Raw genomic sequence first — 18,613 nt, forward strand, 5'->3', positions numbered from 1 at the left:
CCTGGCTTATGTGTTTCCACCATTTCCTCTCCTCCCTCGTCTGATTTACAAGATCAAGCAGGAGAGAGCTTCTGTGATTTTGATAGCACCTGCGTGGCCACGCAGGACTTGGTATGCAGATCTGGTGGACATGTCATCCTTTCCACCATGGACTCTGCCGCTGAGGCAGGACCTTCTAATCCAAGGTCCATTCAAACATCCAAATCTGATTTCTCTGCTTCTGACTGCTTGGAGATTGAACGCTTGATTTTATCAAAACGTGGTTTCTCCGAGTCGGTCATTGATACCTTGATTCAGGCTCGAAAGCCTGTCACCAGGAAAATATATCATAAGATATGGTGTAAATATCTTCATTGGTGTGAATCCAAGGGTTACTCGTGGAGTAAGGTCAGGATTCCTAGGATATTATCTTTTCTCCAAGATGGATTGGAAAAGGGATTATCGGCTAGTTCCTTAAAGGGACAGATTTCTGCTCTGTCTATTCTTTTGCACAAGCGTCTGGCTGATGTTCCAGACGTTCAGGCGTTTTGTCAGGCTTTGGTTAGAATCAGGCCTGTGTTTAAACCTGTTGCTCCGCCATGGAGTTCAAATTTAGTTCTTAAAATTCTTCAAGGGGTTCCGTTTGAACCTTTGCATTCCATAGATATCAAGCTTTTATCTTGGAAAGTTCTGTTCCTAGTAGCTATCTCTTCGGCTCAAAGAGTTTCAGAGTTATCTGCCTTACAGTGTGATTCCCCTTATCTGATCTTCCATGCAGATAAGGTGGTTTTGCGGACCAAACCTGGGTTTCTTCCTAAGGTGGTATCTAATAAGAATATCAATCAGGAAATTGTTGTTCCGTCACTGTGTCCTAATCCTTCTTCAAAGAAGGAACATCTGTTACACAATCTTGACGTGGTTCGTGCTTTAAAGTTTTATTTGCAAGCTACTAAGGATTTTCGTCAAACATCTGCATTGTTTGTTGTATATTCTTTAAAGAGAAGAGGCCTAAAGGCTTCGGCAACTTCTCTTTCTTTTTGGCTGAGAAGCATAATCCGTTTAGCTTATGAGACTGCTGGCCAGCAGCCTCCTGAAAGAATTACAGCTCATTCTACTAGAGCGGTAGCTTCCACATGGGCTTTTAAACATGAGGCCTCTGTTGAACAGATTTGTAAGGCGGTGACTTGGTCTTCGCTTCATACTTTTTCTAAATTCTACAGATTTGATACTTTTGCTTCCTCGAAGGCTATTTTTGGGAGAAAGGTCTTACAGGCAGTGGTGCCTTCCATTTAAGTTCCTGCCTTGTCCCTCCCTTCATCTGTGTATATAAAGCATTGGTATCCCACAAGTAATGGATGAACCCGTGGACTGGATACACCTTACAAGAGAAAACAAAATTTATGCTTACCTGATAAATTTCTTTCTCTTGTGGTGTATCCAGTCCACGGCCCGCCCTGTCACTTTAAGGCAGGTGTTTTTATTTTTAAAATTACAGTCACCACTGCACCCTATAGTTTCTCCTTTTTCTTACTTGTCTTCGGTCGAATGACTGGAGGTGGGGGTTAGGGGAGGAGCTATATAGACAGCTTTGCTGTGGGTGTCCTCTTGCAGCTTCCTGTTGGGAAGGAGAATATCTCCCACAAGTAATGGATGAACCCGTGGACTGGATACACCACAAGAGAAAGAGAAATTTATCAGGTAAGCATAAATTTTGGTTTTCTTTTCTTCCATTTTTTCATCATATTCTATATATTTTTTTTTATAGTAAATTATAAGATATGATGAAAATAATGGTATCTTTAGAAAGTCAATTTAATGGTGAGAAAAATGGTATATAATATGTGTGGGTACAGTAAATGAGTAAGAGGAAAATTACAGCTAAACACAAACACCGCCGAAATGTAAAAATAGCCCTGGTCCTTAAGGGGTTAAAATAACTTTTTTTTACTGTTACTGCTGCATGATATAGAAAGGGGTGCAGGAGGCTATTTGCAGCTTAATCTTAGGTAAGACTTTAAGATGACTAAAGTGTAGAATTTCCCTTTAAGCTATCTAAAACACAGATTAATTGTATAACTAAACATAAATTGATTTAAGTATAATTTGTGCAAAAAATAAAATTGAAATAAAATGTAAGTTCCTTTTAGCTTAATATTGTCTTAAATTTTAGCCAGGTGGTCATTAAAATCAAGCACGTGGTGTGCCCATTAAACATATCTTGGGGAGAACACTGATTATCTTTTCAACAACTGACTACTAGTTACCCACACATCAATGATTTCACTACCTTTCATTTCAAGAAGTATGGAGCAGCCACATGGTTTCCCATAAAAAATTACTCAAAAAGCAGTGATTTTTACCTCAGTGGCTACAACTTTCATTGTTTAGCTAACTCAGATTTTATATACGTTGTCATTAGTAATGTGACAAATCAGCAAAGCCTATGGAAATGCAGTTACTTAAAGGGACACTCAGGTCAAATTAAATTTTCTCCAACATTGGTGTGTCCGGTCCACGGCGTCATCCTTACTTGTGGGATATTCTCTTCCCCAACAGGAAATGGCAAAGAGTCCCAGCAAAGCTGGTCACATGATGTAGTTTTATTCTTCTATCAAGTGTTTGTTATTTTAAAATAGTGCTGGTATGTACTATTTACTCTGAAACAGAAAAGGATGAAGATTTCTGTTTGTAAGAGGAAGATGATTTTAGCAGACAGTAACTAAAATCGATTGCTGTTTCCACACAGGACTGTTGACATGAAGTAACTTCAGTTGGGGGAAACAGTTAGCAGTCTTTTCTGCTTAAGGTATGACTAGCCATATTTCTAACAAGACCATGTAATGCTGGAAGGCTGTCATTTCCCCTCATGGGGACCGGTAAGCCATTTTCTTAGTTAAACATAAAAGAATAAAGGGCTTCAAAAAGGGCTTAAAAACTGGTAGACATTTTTCTGGGCTAAAACAATTGCTTTACTAGGCATATTATGCAGATTCTAACTAATTATTGGTATTATAATCTTGGGGAACGTTTAGAAAAACGGCAGGCACTGTGTTGGACACCTTTTTCAGATGGGGGCCTTTCTAGTTATAGACAGAGCCTCATTCTGGGACTGTATAGGGGTTAAATGTAAAAACGGCTCCGGTTCCGTTAATTTAAGGGTTAAAGCTCTGAAATTTGGTGTGCAATACTTTTAATGCTTTAAGACACTGTGGTGAATTTTGAACAATTCCTTCATACTTTTTCACATATTCAGTAATAAAGTGTTTTCAGTTTGAAATTTAAAGTGACAGTAACGGTTTTATTTTAAAACGTTTTTTGTGCTTTGTTGACAAGTTTAAGCCTGTTTAACATGTCTGTACCATCAGATAAGCTATGTTCTATATGTATGAAAGCCAATGTGTCTCCCCATTTAAATTTATGTGATAATTGTGCCATAGTGTCCAAACAAAGTAAGGACAGTAATGCAACAGATAATGATATTGCCCAAGATGATTCCTCAAATGAGGGGAGTAAACATGATACTACATCATCCCCTACTGTGTCTACACCAGTTTTGCCCACACAGGAGGCCCCTAGTACATCTAGTGCGCCAATACTTATTACCATGCAAAATTAACGGCTGTAATGGATAACTCCATAGCAAATCTTTTATCCAAAATGCCTACTTATCAGAGAAAGCGCGATTGCTCTGTTTTAAACACTGAAGAGCAAGAGGACGCTGATGATAACTGTTCTGACATACCCTCACACCAATCTCAAGGGGCCATGAGGGAGGTTTTGTCTGATGGAGAAATTTCAGATTCAGGACAAATTTCTCATCAAGCTGAACCTGATGTTGTGACATTTAAATTTAAATTAGAACATCTCCGCGCACTGCTTAAGGAGGTGTTATCTACTCTGGATGATTGTGACAATTTGGTCATTCCAGAGAAATTATGTAAGATGGACAAGTTCCTAGAGGTTCCGGTGCCCCCCGACGCTTTTCCTATACCCAAGCGGGTGGCGGACATAGTAAATAAAGAGTGGGAAAGGCCCGGCATACCTTTTGTTCCCCCCCCTATATTTAAGAAATTATTTCCTATAGTCGACCCCAGAAAGGACTTATGGCAGACAGTCCCCAAGGTCGAGGGGGCGGTTTCTACTCTAAACAAACGCACTACTATTCCTATCGAAGATAGTTGTGCTTTCAAAGATCCTATGGATAAGAAATTAGAGGGTTTGCTTAAAAAGATTTTTGTACAGCAAGGTTACCTTCTACAACCAATTTCATGCATTGTTCCTGTCACTACGGCAGCGTGTTTCTGGTTCGAGGAACTAGAAAAATCGCTCAGTAAAGAATCTTCGTATGAGGAGGTTATGGACAGAGTTCAAGCACTTAAATTGGCTAACTCTTTTGTTTTAGATGCCGCTTTGCAATTAGCTAGATTAGCGGCGAAAAATTCAGGGTTTGCTGTCGTGGCGCGCAGAGTGCTTTGGCTAAAGTCTTGGTCAGCGGATGTGTCTTCCAAGATAAAATTGCTTAACATTCCTTTCAAAGGTAAAACATTATTTGGACCTGATTTGAAAGAGATTATTTCAGACATCACTGGGGGAAAGGGCCACGCTCTCCCACAGGATAGGTCTTTTAAGGCTAATAATAAGCCTAATTTTCGTCCCTTTCGCAGAAACGGACCAGTCTCTAATTCTGTATCCTCTAAGCAAGAGGGTAATACTTCACAACCCAAACCAGCCTGGAAACCAATGCAAGGCTGGAACAAGGGTAAGCAGGCCAAGAAGCCTACCACTGCTACCAAAACAGCATGAAGGGATAGCCCCCGATCCGGGACCGGATCTAGTGGGGGGCAGACTTTCTCTCTTTGCTCAGGCTTGGGCAAGAGATGTTCAGGATCCTTGGGCGCTAGAAATAGTTTCTCAAGGTTATCTCCTGGAATTCAAGGAACTACCCCCAAGGGGAAGGTTCCACAGGTCTCAATTATCTTCAAACCAAATAAAGAGACAGGCATTCTTACATTGTGTAGAAGACCTGTTAAAGATGGGAGTGATACATCCAGTTCCAATAAGAGAACAAGGAATGGGATTTTATTCCAATCTGTTCATAGTTCCCAAAAAAGAGGGAACATTCAGACCAATTTTGGATCTAAAGATCCTAAACAAATTTCTCAGGGTACCATCGTTCAAAATGGAAACTATTCGAACGATCCTACATACTATCCAGGAAAATCAATTTATGACTACCGTGGATTTAAAGGATGCGTACCTACATATTCCTATCCACAAGGAACATCATCAGTTCCTAAGGTTCGCTTTTCTGGACAAGCATTACCAGTTTGTGGCACTTCCATTTGGATTAGCCACTGCTCCAAGGATTTTCACAAGGGTACTAGGGTCCCTTCTAGCGGTTCTAAGACCAAGGGGCATTGCAGTAGTACCTTACTTGGACGACATCCTGATTCAAGCGTCGTCCCTGTCAAAAGCAAAGGCTCATACGGACATCGTCCTAGCCTTTCTCAGATCTCACGGATGGAAGGTGAACAAAGAAAAAAGTTCTCTGTCCCCGTCAACAAGAGTTCCCTTCTTGGGAACAATAATAGATTCCTTAGAAATTAGGATTTTTCTGACAGAGGTCAGAAAATCAAAACTTCTAAGCTCTTGTCAAGTACTTCATTCTGTTCCTCGTCCTTCCATAGCGCAGTGCATGGAAGTAATAGGATTGATGGTTGCAACAATGGACATAGTTCCTTTTGCACGAATTCATCTAAGACCATTACAACTGTGCATGCTCAGACAGTGGAATGGGGATTATACAGACTTGTCTCCGACGATTCAAGTAGATCAAAAGACCAGAGATTCACTCCGTTGGTGGCTGACCCTGGACAATCTGTCACAGGGAATGAGCTTCCGCAGACCAGAGTGGGTCATTGTCACGACCGACGCCAGCCTAGTGGGCTGGGGCGCGGTCTGGGAATCCCTGAAAGCTCAGGGTCTATGGTCTCGGGAAGAGTCTCTTCTCCCGATAAACATTCTGGAACTGAGAGCAATATTCAATGCTCTCAGAGCTTGGCCTCAACTAGCAAAGGCCAAATTCATAAGGTTTCAGTCAGACAACATGACGACCGTTGCATATATCAATCATCAGGGGGGAACAAGGACTTCCCTGGCGATGAAAGAAGTGACCAAGATAATTCAATGGGCGGAGGATCACTCCTGCCACTTGTCTGCGATCCACATCCCAGGAGTGGAAAATTGGGAAGCGGATTTTCTGAGTCGTCAGACATTCCATCCGGGGGAGTGGGAACTCCATCCGGAAATCTTTGCCCAAATAACTCAATTATGGGGCATTCCAGACATGGATCTGACGGCGTCTCGTCAGAACTTCAAGGTTCCTTGCTACGGGTCCAGATCCAGGGATCCCAAGGCGACCCTAGTAGATGCACTAGTAGCACCTTGGACCTTCAACCTAGCTTATGTATTCCCACCGTTTCCTCTCATCCCCAGGCTGGTAGCCAGGATCAATCAGGAGAGGGCCTCGGTGATCTTGATAGCTCCTGCGTGGCCACGCAGGACTTGGTATGCAGACCTGGTGAATATGTCATCGGCTCCACCATGGAAGCTACCTTTGAGACAGGACCTTCTTGTTCAGGGTCCATTCGAACATCCGAATCTGGTTTCCCTCCAACTGACGGCTTGGAGATTGAACGCTTGATTTTATCAAAGCGTGGGTTTTCAGATTCTGTAATAGATACTCTGATTCAGGCTAGAAAGCCTGTAACTAGAAAAATTTACCATAAAATATGGAAAAAATATATCTGTTGGTGTGAATCTAAAGGATTCCCATGGAACAAGATAAAAATTCCTAAGATTCTATCCTTTCTACAAGAAGGTTTGGAGAAAGGATTATCTGCAAGTTCTCTGAAGGGACAGATCTCTGCTTTATCTGTTTTACTTCACAAAAGACTGGCAGCTGTGCCAGATGTTCAAGCATTTGTTCAGGCTCTGGTTAGGATCAAGCCTGTTTACAGACCTTTGACTCCTCCCTGGAGTCTAAATCTAGTTCTTTCAGTTCTTCAAGGGGTTCCGTTTGAACCCTTACATTCCGTAGATATTAAGTTATTATCTTGGAAAGTTTTGTTTTTGGTTGCATTTTCTTCTGCTAGAAGAGTTTCAGAGTTATCTGCTCTGCAGTGTTCTCCGCCCTATCTGGTGTTCCATGCAGATAAGGTGGTTTTGCGTACTAAGCCTGGTTTTCTTCCGAAAGTTGTTTCCAACAAAAATATTAACCAGGAGATAGTTGTACTTTCTTTGTGTCTGAATCCAGTTTCAAAGAAGGAACGTTTGTTACACAATTTGGACGTAGTCCGTGATCTAAAATTCTATTTAGAGGCTACTAAAGATTTCAGACAAACATCTTCCTTGTTTATTGTTTATTCTGGTAAAAGGAGAGGTCAAAAAGCTTAAAAGCATTATCCGATTGGCTTATGAGACTGCCGGACGGCAGCCTCCTGAAAGAATCACAGCTCACTCCACTAGGGCTGTGGCTTCCACATGGGCCTTCAACAACGAGGCTTCTGTTGACCAGATATGTAAGGCAGCGACTTGGTCTTCACTGCACACTTTTGCCAAATTTTACAAATTTGATACTTTTGCTTCTTCGGAGGCTATTTTTGGGAGAAAGGTTTTGCAAGCCGTGGTGCCTTCCATTTAGGTGACCTGATTTGCTCCCTCCCTTCATCCGTGTCCTAAAGCTTTGGTATTGGTTCCCACAAGTAAGGATGACGCCGTGGACCGGACACACCAATGTTGGAGAAAACAGAATTTATGCTTACCTGATAAATTACTTTCTCCAACGGTGTGTCCAGTCCACGGCCCGCCCTGGTTTTTTAATCAGGTCTGATGAATTATTTTCTCTAACTACAGTCACCACGGTATCATATGGTTTCTCCTATATATATTTCCTCCTGTCCGTCGGTCGAATGACTGGGGTGGGCGGAGCCTAGGAGGGATCATGTGACCAGCTTTGCTGGGACTCTTTGCCATTTCCTGTTGGGGAAGAGAATATCCCACAAGTAAGGATGACGCCGTGGACCGGACACACCGTTGGAGAAAGTAATTTATCAGGTAAGCATAAATTCTGTTTTTATGATTCGGATACAGCATGTAATTTTAAACAACTTTCCAATTTACTTTCAATAAAAAAAAATATGCAGTCTTTTATATTTACACTTTTTGAGTCACCAGCTCCTACTGAGCATGTGCAAGAATTCACAGACTATACGTACATGCATTTGTGATTGGCTGATGGCTGTCACATGGTACAGGGGGAGTGGAAATAGACATATCTTTGAAATTTGTTAGAAAAAAATCTACTACTCATGTGAAGTTCAGACTAAGTGCTATGGCATTGTCTTGTTATCATGCAGTTGTTAATTATGCAAATCTACTGTGTTTACTGGTCCTTTAAATTAAAAACATCATCCAGAATGAATACAACACTGGAACACATTCCATAAAACGAATGCACTTCATCATGTGCGCACACTTCAATAAAACAAGCTGCTAGGTCTGATCTAAGGTCTGTTGTCAGCAAATGGCTCACATAGGGAGATGTAGGGCCAGGAGTTTGATCCGAGGTGATTGGTGGGTATGTGATTTTATAGAGGGGGCTTAAGGGCCAAGGGTCTGATTCCATTAAATTATTTTATATGTGTCAGGATATTCACACCCCTCTGATTGTATATTATATCTTATCATTCTTAATTCCTTTTGCTAAGGGGTGGTTTTTTATTACCTTTTATTAATATTTATTATTGTGTTTTTAATATGTGTTTTTTAACAGTGTTTTTTAATATGTCGAGACCTCCCTGATTGCTGAGTGGATGTTCTGTTTTAAGTACATAGCTCCTTTCCGGTCATGTAGGCAGACGTGGGGATTAATCAGACTGTAACAGTTTTTTTGTTCTCTTTAGGAGCTTGAAAAAGAAATCACTTTCCAGGGGGATGGCGCAGTGTATTATTCTTTCTACAAGGATATGCTTCGGGCATCTTCATTTGAAAGAGGTATGACGGCTTTTACTTTGTGGTAGTCACTCTTTTTCATGCACCAAACCTGAGATTTCATTATCGGACCAAGTCAGCTTATTTCTGTCTACTGATCACAATACAACTCATTATATTGTCTGAAAGACCAGAACAGTAAAAATCACTGTATTTATATACAACTATTTTGCTTCTGTAATAAGTTGATTTATCACATGTGCTGGATGTGTATGTAATTGCCTATTCATTAAAGCCCCTTTAGCACAGTCTAAAATAAATTTAATACATTTTACATAATTCACTCTGAATATTGTTCTGTTCATGTAACATCTACTGTACTGTTACTGGTTGGTGGTGCAATCGAAAGGTAACTCTGTTACATCCCTCATATCTACCTAGGTCTCTGCATCTAGCTTTTCATTAAAGGGACATGAAAAGTCAAATTTAAACTTTTATGATTAAGGTATACTGTGCAATTTTAAGACAATTTTGAATTCTCTTATATTATCAAATGGACTTTGTTGTCTTAGTATCCTTTGTTGAAAAGCATATGCACATATCCTCAGCAGCAGCAATGCAGTGCTAGGAGCTAGCTGGTGATTGGTGGGTACACATTAGTCTCTTGTCACTGGCTCACTATATGTGTTTTGCTTGATCCCAGTAGGGTATTACTGCTTTGGAACTGACTCTAACTATATGTTTAATCCATTTGCAGGGGTTAAACACCTAGTTGTATGCAAGTGATGGTGCATTTAATTATTGCACTAAGATATTAGAGTACTTTCTTGTTGCACTTTTTTTTGTCCCTTTTTAAAGGTTACTTTCCCATTTTTATATACATTGGTGAATGAGATGAGTCCTTTTGTTAGGACTAATTTGCTCTCTCTTTTAAAGGGATATTAAACGCAGTAGTATTGCATAATCACCAAATGCATAATACAACAGTGCAGTAGCACTTGCACTGAGTTTAAAATGAGCATTTTTTCTGACATATCTCAAAATTTCCTTCTGTTTCTCTGACCCTGTATCATGTGACAGCCATCAGTGAATCATAGAGATATAGATATACAATGTGAACTCTTGCACATGTTCAGTAGGAGCTGGTGCCTAAGAAGTGTGTATATAAAAAGATTGCTCAATTCTGAATCCTAAAAGTGTACTTTTGAGTTTATTGCTCCTTTAATACATTTGTAGCATTGTTATTAGAAGAAAACTATAGGGTTAATTGTAATTTCAAATATTTGATGTATATCGAATGATCATAAGTGAAATGAAAATATTTGCAAAAATGTGTGCAAAGTCTGTTTGCAAATTTTATTTGCCGATATAAAATAGAAAATAATAAAATAGAAAATAATTTAAAAATGTGTTTTGTGCTTGCATGAAACAAAATCTTCAACAAAGGATAACTATTTTTATGCTCGCACGTAACAAAATCTTCAACAAAGAATAACTGTTATAAAAATTGTTGCATTTCCAACAAAGGATAACTATGATATAAAAAAATAGTTTGAAAAAAATGTGTTAAATGTAAGACAGTGCGTTAATTGTAATTTCAAATATTTGATGTATATCAAATGATCATAAGTGAAATTAAAATATTTGCAAAAATGTGTGCAAGCAAATTTTATTTGCCGATGTAAAATAGAAAATAATAAAATAGAAAATAATTAAAAAATGTTTTATTTGTGCTTGCATGAAACAAAATCTTCAACAAAGGATAACTATTTTTGTGCTCGCATGTAACGATTCTTGATAAAGCCGTATATCAGTGAAACGCGTTGATGGTGTACCTATATAAAATAAAATTGCATACAGAAGGATTATATTGGATTATAAGGAACTACTTTATCATCCACAAACTCCGCGCCGAGTAAGGATTTTCTTCACAGATTACGGATCAATACGCCTGAAATTCCCCCTGACTTGGTGTTAGGATCAGGTGACACGGACCAAACAGACCACATTGGAGAAGCGGTGAGTGGGCTAAGCAGACGTTACGAGACTCCACAGACACCCGTGCTGAAGCTCTTTTCATACTATCAGGAAGAAGTAAATAACTAAAGAGCAACATCAAGCAAGAGTTAGGCACTTTAACAAGGGGTGTAAGAGTCTGGACGTAGTGCGCTAGCATACCGCCATCAGCTGTATACAAAGTCTTATATGAACTTTTAACGTGAATTCCAAGTACACTCTTATAAATGTATTTTAGAACATCTCACCTACTACTTGAATTAAGTTTAAAGAGTTAAACGTACCACAACACTAAAGAGACACTTTTAAACTTTCTATGAAAAAGGATAAAAACCTAAGTGCTGGACTTTTTAATTAAACCATTGTTATACAGTTACTATTCCAACGATTTAAGTGATACAGGTGGTTCTATTTTGCAAAAGGAGAATTCTCAAAAGGAGACTTTTCAAGCGCTTTGAGACTGATTGTATTTGCAATATTTTGTAATTTTGTATTTTTGTATTTGATTGAATATAGTTCAATCAAACTAAAGAAATGACCGGTCATATTATGTAAATTTTAAAGAGAATTGTTATGAGGAATACAATCATAAGATTGTTATAAAAATTTATTAAACTGCTTTTCTCCAACATTGGTGTGTCCGGTCCACTGCGTCATCCTTACTTGTGGGATATTCTCTTCCCCAACAGGAAATGGCAAAGAGTCCCAGCAAAGCTGGCCATATAGTCCCTCCTAGGCTCCGCCCACCCCAGTCATTCTCTTTGCCGTTGCACAGGCAACATCTCCACGGAGATGGTTAAGAGTTTTTTGGTGTTTAAATGTAGTTTTTATTCTTCTATCAAGTGTTTGTTATTTTAAAATAGTGCTGGTATGTACTATTTACTCTGAAACAGAAAAGGATGAAGATTTCTGTTTGTGAGAGGAAGATGATTTTAGCAGACAGTAACTAAAATCGATTGCTGTTTCCACATAGGACTGTTGAGATGAAGTAACTTCAGTTGGGGGAAACAGCAGACTTTTCTGCTTAAGGTATGACTAGCCATATTTCTAACAAGACCATGTAATGCTGGAAGGCTGTCATTTCCCCTCATGGGGACCGGTAAGCCATTTTCTTAGTCAAACAAACAGAATAAAGGGCTTATTATGGGCTAAAAAACTGGTAGACATTTTTATGGGCTAAATCGATTGCTTTATTTGGGCATTTTATTCATATTTAGGCTGACAATTTGCATTTATAAACTTGGGGAACGTTTATTAAACGGCAGGCACTGTGTTAGACACCTTTTCCAGTCAGGGGGCCTTCCTAGTTATAGACTGAGCCTCATTTTCGCGCCATTACTGCGCAGTTGTTTTTTGAGAGCAGGGCATGCAGATGCATGTGTGAGGATCTAAAAATTGCTGGAAAAGCTTCTAGAAGGCGTCAATTGGTATCGTATTCCCCTCTGGGCTTGGTTGGGTCTCAGCAAAGACTATAGCTGGGACTGTATAGGGGTTAAATTTATAAACGGCTCCGGTTCCGTTATTTTAAGGGTTAAAGCTCTGAAATTTGGTGTGCAATACTATTAATGCTTTAAGACACTGTGGTGAAATTTTGGTAATTTTTGAACAATTCCTTCATACTTTTTCACATATTCAGTAATAAAGTGTTTTCTGTTTAAAATTTAAAGAGACAGTAATGGTTTTGTTTTAAAACGTTTTTTGTGCTTTGTTGACAAGTTTAAGCCTGTTTAACATGTCTGTACCTTCAGATAAGCTATGTTCTATATGTATGAAAGCCAATGTGTCTCCCCATTTAAATTTATGTGATAATTGTGCCATAGCGTCCAAACAAAGTAAGGACAGTACTGCCACAGATAATGAAATTGCCCAAGATGATTCCTCAGATGAGGGGAGTAAACATGATACTACATCATCTCCTACTGTGTCTACACCAGTTTTGCCCACGCAGGAGGCCCCTAGTACATCTAGTGCGCCAATGCTTATTACCATGCAACAATTAACGGCTGTAATGGATAACTCCATAGCAAATATTTTATCCAAAATGCCTACTTATCAGAGAAAGCGCGATTGCTCTGTTTTAAACACTGAAGAGCAGGAGGGCGCTGATGATAATTGTTCTGTCATACCCTCACACCAATCTGAAGGGGCCATGAGGGAGGTTTTGTCAGATGGAGAAATCTCAGATTCAGGAAAAATTTCTCATCAAGCTGAACCTGATGTTGTGACATTTAAATTTAAATTAGAACATCTCCGCGCACTGCTTAAGGAGGTGTTATCTACTCTGGATGATTGTGACAACTTGGTCATTCCAGAGAAATTATGCAAGATGGACAAGTTCCTAAAGGTTCCGGTGCACCCCGACGCTTTTCCTATACCCAAGCGGGTGGCGGACATAGTAAATAAGGAGTGGGAAAAGCCCGGCATACCTTTTTGTCCCCCCCCCCTATATTTAAGAAATTATTTCCTATGGTCGACCCCAGAAAGGACTTATGGCAGACAGTCCCTAAGGTCGAGGGGGCAGTTTCTACTCTAAACAAACGCACTACTATTCCTATCGAAGATAGTTGTGCTTTCAAAGATCCTATGGATAAAAAATTGGAAGGTTTGCTTAAAAAGATTTTTGTACAGCAAGGTTACCTTCTACAACCAATTTCGTGCATTGTTCCTGTCACTACAGCAGCGTGGTTCTGGTTCGAGGAACTAGAAAAGTCGCTCAGTAGAGAGACTCCATATGAGGAGGTTATGGACAGAGTTCACGCACTTAAATTGGCTAACTCTTTTATTTTAGATGCCGCTTTGTAATTAGCTAGATTAGCGGCGAAAAATTCAGGGTTTGCTATCGTGGCGCGCAGAGCGCTTTGGCTAAAGTCTTGGTCAGCGGATGTGTCATCCAAGACAAAATTGCTTAACATCCCTTTCAAAGGTAAAACTCTATTTGGACCAGAATTGAAAGAGATTATTTCAGACATCACTGGGGGAAAGGGCCACTCCCTTCCACAAGATAGGTCTTTTAAGGCTAAAAAATAAGTCTAATTTTCGTCCCTTTCGCAATTTCAGGAACGGACCGGCCTCTAATTCTGCATCCTCTAAGCAAGAGGGTAATGCCTCACAACCCAAACCAGCCTGGAAACCGATGCAAGGCTGGAACAAGGGTAAGCAGGCCAAGAAGCCTGCCGCTGCTAGCAAAACAGCATGAAGGAGTAGCCCCCGATCCGGGACCAGATCTAGTGGGGGGCAGACTCTCTCTCTTTGCTCAGGCTTGGGCAAGAGATGTTCAGGATCCCTGGGCGCTAGAAATAGTTTCTCAAGGTTATCTCCTGGAATTCAAGGAACTACCCCCAAGGGGAAGGTTCCACATGTCTCACTTATCCTCAAACCAAATAAAGAGACAGGCATTCTTACATTGTGTAGAAGACCTGTTAAAGATGGGAGTGATACACCCAGTTCCAATAAAGGAACAAGGAATGGGATTTTATTCCAATCTGTTCGTAGTTCCCAAAAAAAGAGGGAACTTTCAGATCAATTTTGGATTTGAAGATCCTAAACAAATTTCTCAGGGTACCATCGTTCAAGATGGAAACCATTCGAACGATTCTACCCACTATCCAGGAAAGTCAATTTATGACTACAGTGGATCTAAAGGATGCGTACCTACATATTCCTATCCACAAAGAACATCATCAGTTCCTAAGGTTCGCTTTTCTGGACAAGCATTATCAGTTTGTGGCCCTCCCATTCGGGTTAGCCACTGCTCCAAGGATTTTCACAAAGTTGCTAGGGTCCCTTCTAGCGGTTCTAAGACCGAGGGGCATTGCAGTAGTACCTTACTTGGACGACATTCTAATACAAGCGTCGTCCCTGTCAAAAGCAAAGGCTCATACAGACATCGTTCTAGCCTTTCTCAGATCACACGGATGGAAGGTGAACATAGAAAAAAGTTCTCTGTCTCCGTCGACAAGAGTTCCCTTCTTGGGAACAATAATAGATTCCTTAGAAATGAGGATTTTTCTGACAGAGGTCAGAAAATCAAAACTTTTAAGCTCTTGTCAAGTGCTTCATTCTGTTCCTCGTCCTTCCATAGCGCAGTGCATGGAAGTAGTAGGGTTGATGGTTGCAACAATGGACATAGTTCCTTTTGCACAAATTCATCTAAGACCATTACAACTGTGCATGCTCAAACAGTGGAATGGGGATTATACAGACTTGTCTCCAATGATTCAAGTAGATCAAAGGACCAGAGATTCACTCCGTTGGTGGCTGACCCTGGACCATCTGTCCCAGGGAATGAGCTTCCGCAGACCAGAGTGGGTCATTGTCACGACCGACGCCAGTCTAGTGGGCTGGGGCGCGGTCTGGGAATCCCTAAAAGCTCAGGGTCTATGGTCTCGGGAAGAGTCTCTTCTCCCGATAAACATTCTGGAACTGAGAGCGATATTCAATGCTCTCAGGGCTTGGCCTCAGCTAGCAAAGGCCAGATTCATAAGGTTCCAATCAGACAACATGACGACCGTTGCGTATATCAATCATCAGGGGGGAACAAGGAGTTCCCTGGCGATGAAAGAAGTGACCAAAATAATTCAATGGGCGGAGGATCACTCCTGCCACCTGTCTGCGATCCACATCCCAGGTGTGGAAAACTGGGAGGCGGATTTTCTGAGTCGTCAGACATTCCATCCGGGGGAGTGGGAACTCCATCCGGAGATCTTTGCCCAAATAACTCAATTATGGGGCATTCCAGACATGGATCTGATGGCGTCTCGTCAGAACTTCAAGGTTCCTTGCTACGGGTCCAGATCCAGGGATCCCAAGGCGACTCTAGTAGATGCATTAGTAGCACCTTGGACCTTCAACCTAGCTTATGTATTTCCACCGTTTCCTCTCATTCCCAGGCTGGTAGCCAGGATCAATCAGGAGAGGGCCTCGGTGATCTTGATAGCTCCTGCGTGGCCACGCAGGACTTGGTATGCAGACCTGGTGAATATGTCATCGGCTCCACCATGGAAGCTACCTTTGAGACAGGACCTTCTTGTTCAGGGTCCATTCGAACATCCAAATCTGGTCTCCCTCCAGCTGACGGCTTGGAGATTGAACGCTTGATTCTATCGAAGCGTGGGTTTTCAGATTCTGTGATAGATACTCTGGTTCAGGCCAGAAAACCGGTAACTAGAAAGATTTACCATAAAATATGGAAAAAATATATCTGTTGGTGTGAATCCAAAGGATTCCCATGGAATAAGATAAAAATTCCTAAGATTCTCTCCTTTCTACAAGAAGGTTTGGAGAAAGGATTATCTGCAAGTTCTCTAAAGGGACAGATCTCTGCTTTATCTGTCTTACTACACAAAAGACTGGCAGCTGTGCCAGATGTTCAAGCATTTGTTCAGGCTCTGGTTAGAATCAAGCCTGTTTACAGACCTTTGACTCCTCCCTGGAGTCTAAATCTAGTTCTTTCAGTTCTTCAAGGGGTTCCGTTTGAACCTTTACATTCCATAGATATTAAGTTACTATCTTGGAAAGTTTTGTTTTTGGTTGCAATTTCTTCTGCTAGAAGATTTTCAGAGTTATCTGCTCTGCAGTGTTCTCCGCCCTATCTGGTGTTCCATGCAGATAAGGTGGTTTTGCGTACTAAGCCTGGTTTTCTTCCTAAGGTTGTTTCTAACAAAAATATTAACCAGGAGATAGTTGTACCTTCTTTGTGTCCGAATCCAGTTTCAAAGAAGGAACGTTTGTTACACAATTTGGACGTAGTCCGTGCTCTAAAATTCTATTTAGAGGCTACAAAAGATTTCAGACAAACATCTTCCTTGTTTGTTGTTTATTCTGGTAAAAGGAGAGGTCAAAAAGCGACTTCTACCTCTCTTTCCTTTTGGCTTAAAAGCATCATCCGATTGGCTTATGAGACTGCCGGACGGCAGCCTCCTGAAAGAATCACAGCTCACTCCACTAGGGCTGTGGCTTCCACATGGGCCTTCAAGAACGAGGCTTCTGTTGACCAGATATGTAAGGCAGCGACTTGGTCTTCACTGCACACTTTTGCCAAATTTTACAAATTTGATACTTGTGCTTCTTCGGAGGCTATTTTTGGGAGAAAGGTTTTGCAAGCTGTGGTGCCTTCCGTTTAGGTAACCTTATTTGCTCCCTCCCTTCATCCGTGTCCTAAAGCTTTGGTATTGGTTCCCACAAGTAAGGATGACGCCTTGGACCGGACACACCAATGTTGGAGAAAACAGAATTTATGCTTACCTGATAAATTACTTTCTCCAACGATGTGTCCGGTCCACGGCCCGCCCTGGTTTTTTAATCAGGTCTGATGAATTATTTTCTCTAACTACAGTCACCACGGTACCATATGGTTTCTCCTATATATATTTCCTCCTGTCCGTCGGTCGAATGACTGGGGTGGGCGGAGCCTAGGAGGGACTATATGGCCAGCTTTGCTGGGACTCTTTGCCATTTCCTGTTGTGGAAGAGAATATCCCACAAGTAAGGATGACGCCGTGGACCGGACACACCGTTGGAGAAAGTAATTTATCAGGTAAGCATAAATTCTGTTTTTGGTATTTCAATATCCTTTGTTAAAGATTTTGTTTTATCTAAGGACATACAACACATTTTAATTCAACTATTTTTGATATTATAGTCTGCCTTTGTTGAAAATTCTATTTTTTTTTTATAGTGATCCTTTGTTAAAGATTTTGTTTCATGCAAGCACAAATTAACATATAGTTATCCTTTGTTGAAGATTTTGTTTTTATGAAACCACAAATAACACATTTTTTCAACTATTTTTTGATATCATAGTTATCCTTGGTTGAAAATGCAACAATTTTTTGATAACATAGTTTATTCTTTGTTGAAGAATTTGTTACATGTGAGCACAAAAATAGTTCTCCTTTGTTGAAGATTTTGTTTCATGCAAGCACAAATAACACATTTTAAAATTATTTTCTATTTTATATCAGCAAATAAAATTTGCAAACACACTTTGCACACATTTTTGCAAATATTTTCATTTCAATTATGATCATTTGATATACATATATACATCAAATATTTGAAATTATAATTAACCCTATAGCTTTCTTCTAGCGCACATATATACTATTTTCTATCCAAAAATCACTCTTTTTTTTTTCTGTTGTGAGAACAGGGAAGTATATGTAGCAAGGGTTTCAACTAGCGCTACACTAAAACACCTGTATTTTTCTGTAGCATTGCTGTTGACATTTGTCAACTTTTTTTTATTGTTTTTGTTTTTTATTATTTTATGGCAAAATAAAAAAAATAAGATTATTTTCTTTTCAGGTGTTTTTGAGCTGGCCTATAACAACAAAAGTGTGCCCCTAAAAACCATAAATGCAGTGCAGCAGCTGACTTTGTACCCAGAACTGATAGCCAGCGCTCTTTATCAGATGTCTGGCAGTAAGGTAAGTCCTCTTTACTTGCTTTACTCTAGACACTACTTTGTGTGTCTGACTTAAATGATGTCTCCCTGTGTTTGGTTATTGTTAGGCATTATCTTATAACGGGGTATCACTTGACACTTAGTAGTATTCTACACCTGGAACTGAATGGGTCACCTTGACGAGATATCTCGGGGAACAGCATTTAGACATGTAGCAAGTAA

General features: G+C 40.2%; 1 protein-coding gene across 1 annotated transcript in view; it reads left to right on the forward strand.

Moving 5' to 3' along the window:
* The window catches only part of LOC128661685 (probable C-mannosyltransferase DPY19L4), a 139,320-nt gene that overhangs the window by 44,759 nt on the left and 75,948 nt on the right, over positions 1-18,613 (forward strand). The window contains exons 6-7 of the mRNA XM_053715911.1: positions 8,943-9,033; positions 18,292-18,413. Of these exons, the coding sequence (XP_053571886.1) occupies positions 8,943-9,033; positions 18,292-18,413 (213 nt within the window). The remainder of the gene's footprint in view (positions 1-8,942; positions 9,034-18,291; positions 18,414-18,613) is intronic.

Source organism: Bombina bombina, chromosome 5, assembly GCF_027579735.1.
Source record: "Bombina bombina isolate aBomBom1 chromosome 5, aBomBom1.pri, whole genome shotgun sequence".
NCBI classification, from domain to species: Eukaryota; Metazoa; Chordata; class Amphibia; order Anura; family Bombinatoridae; genus Bombina; species Bombina bombina.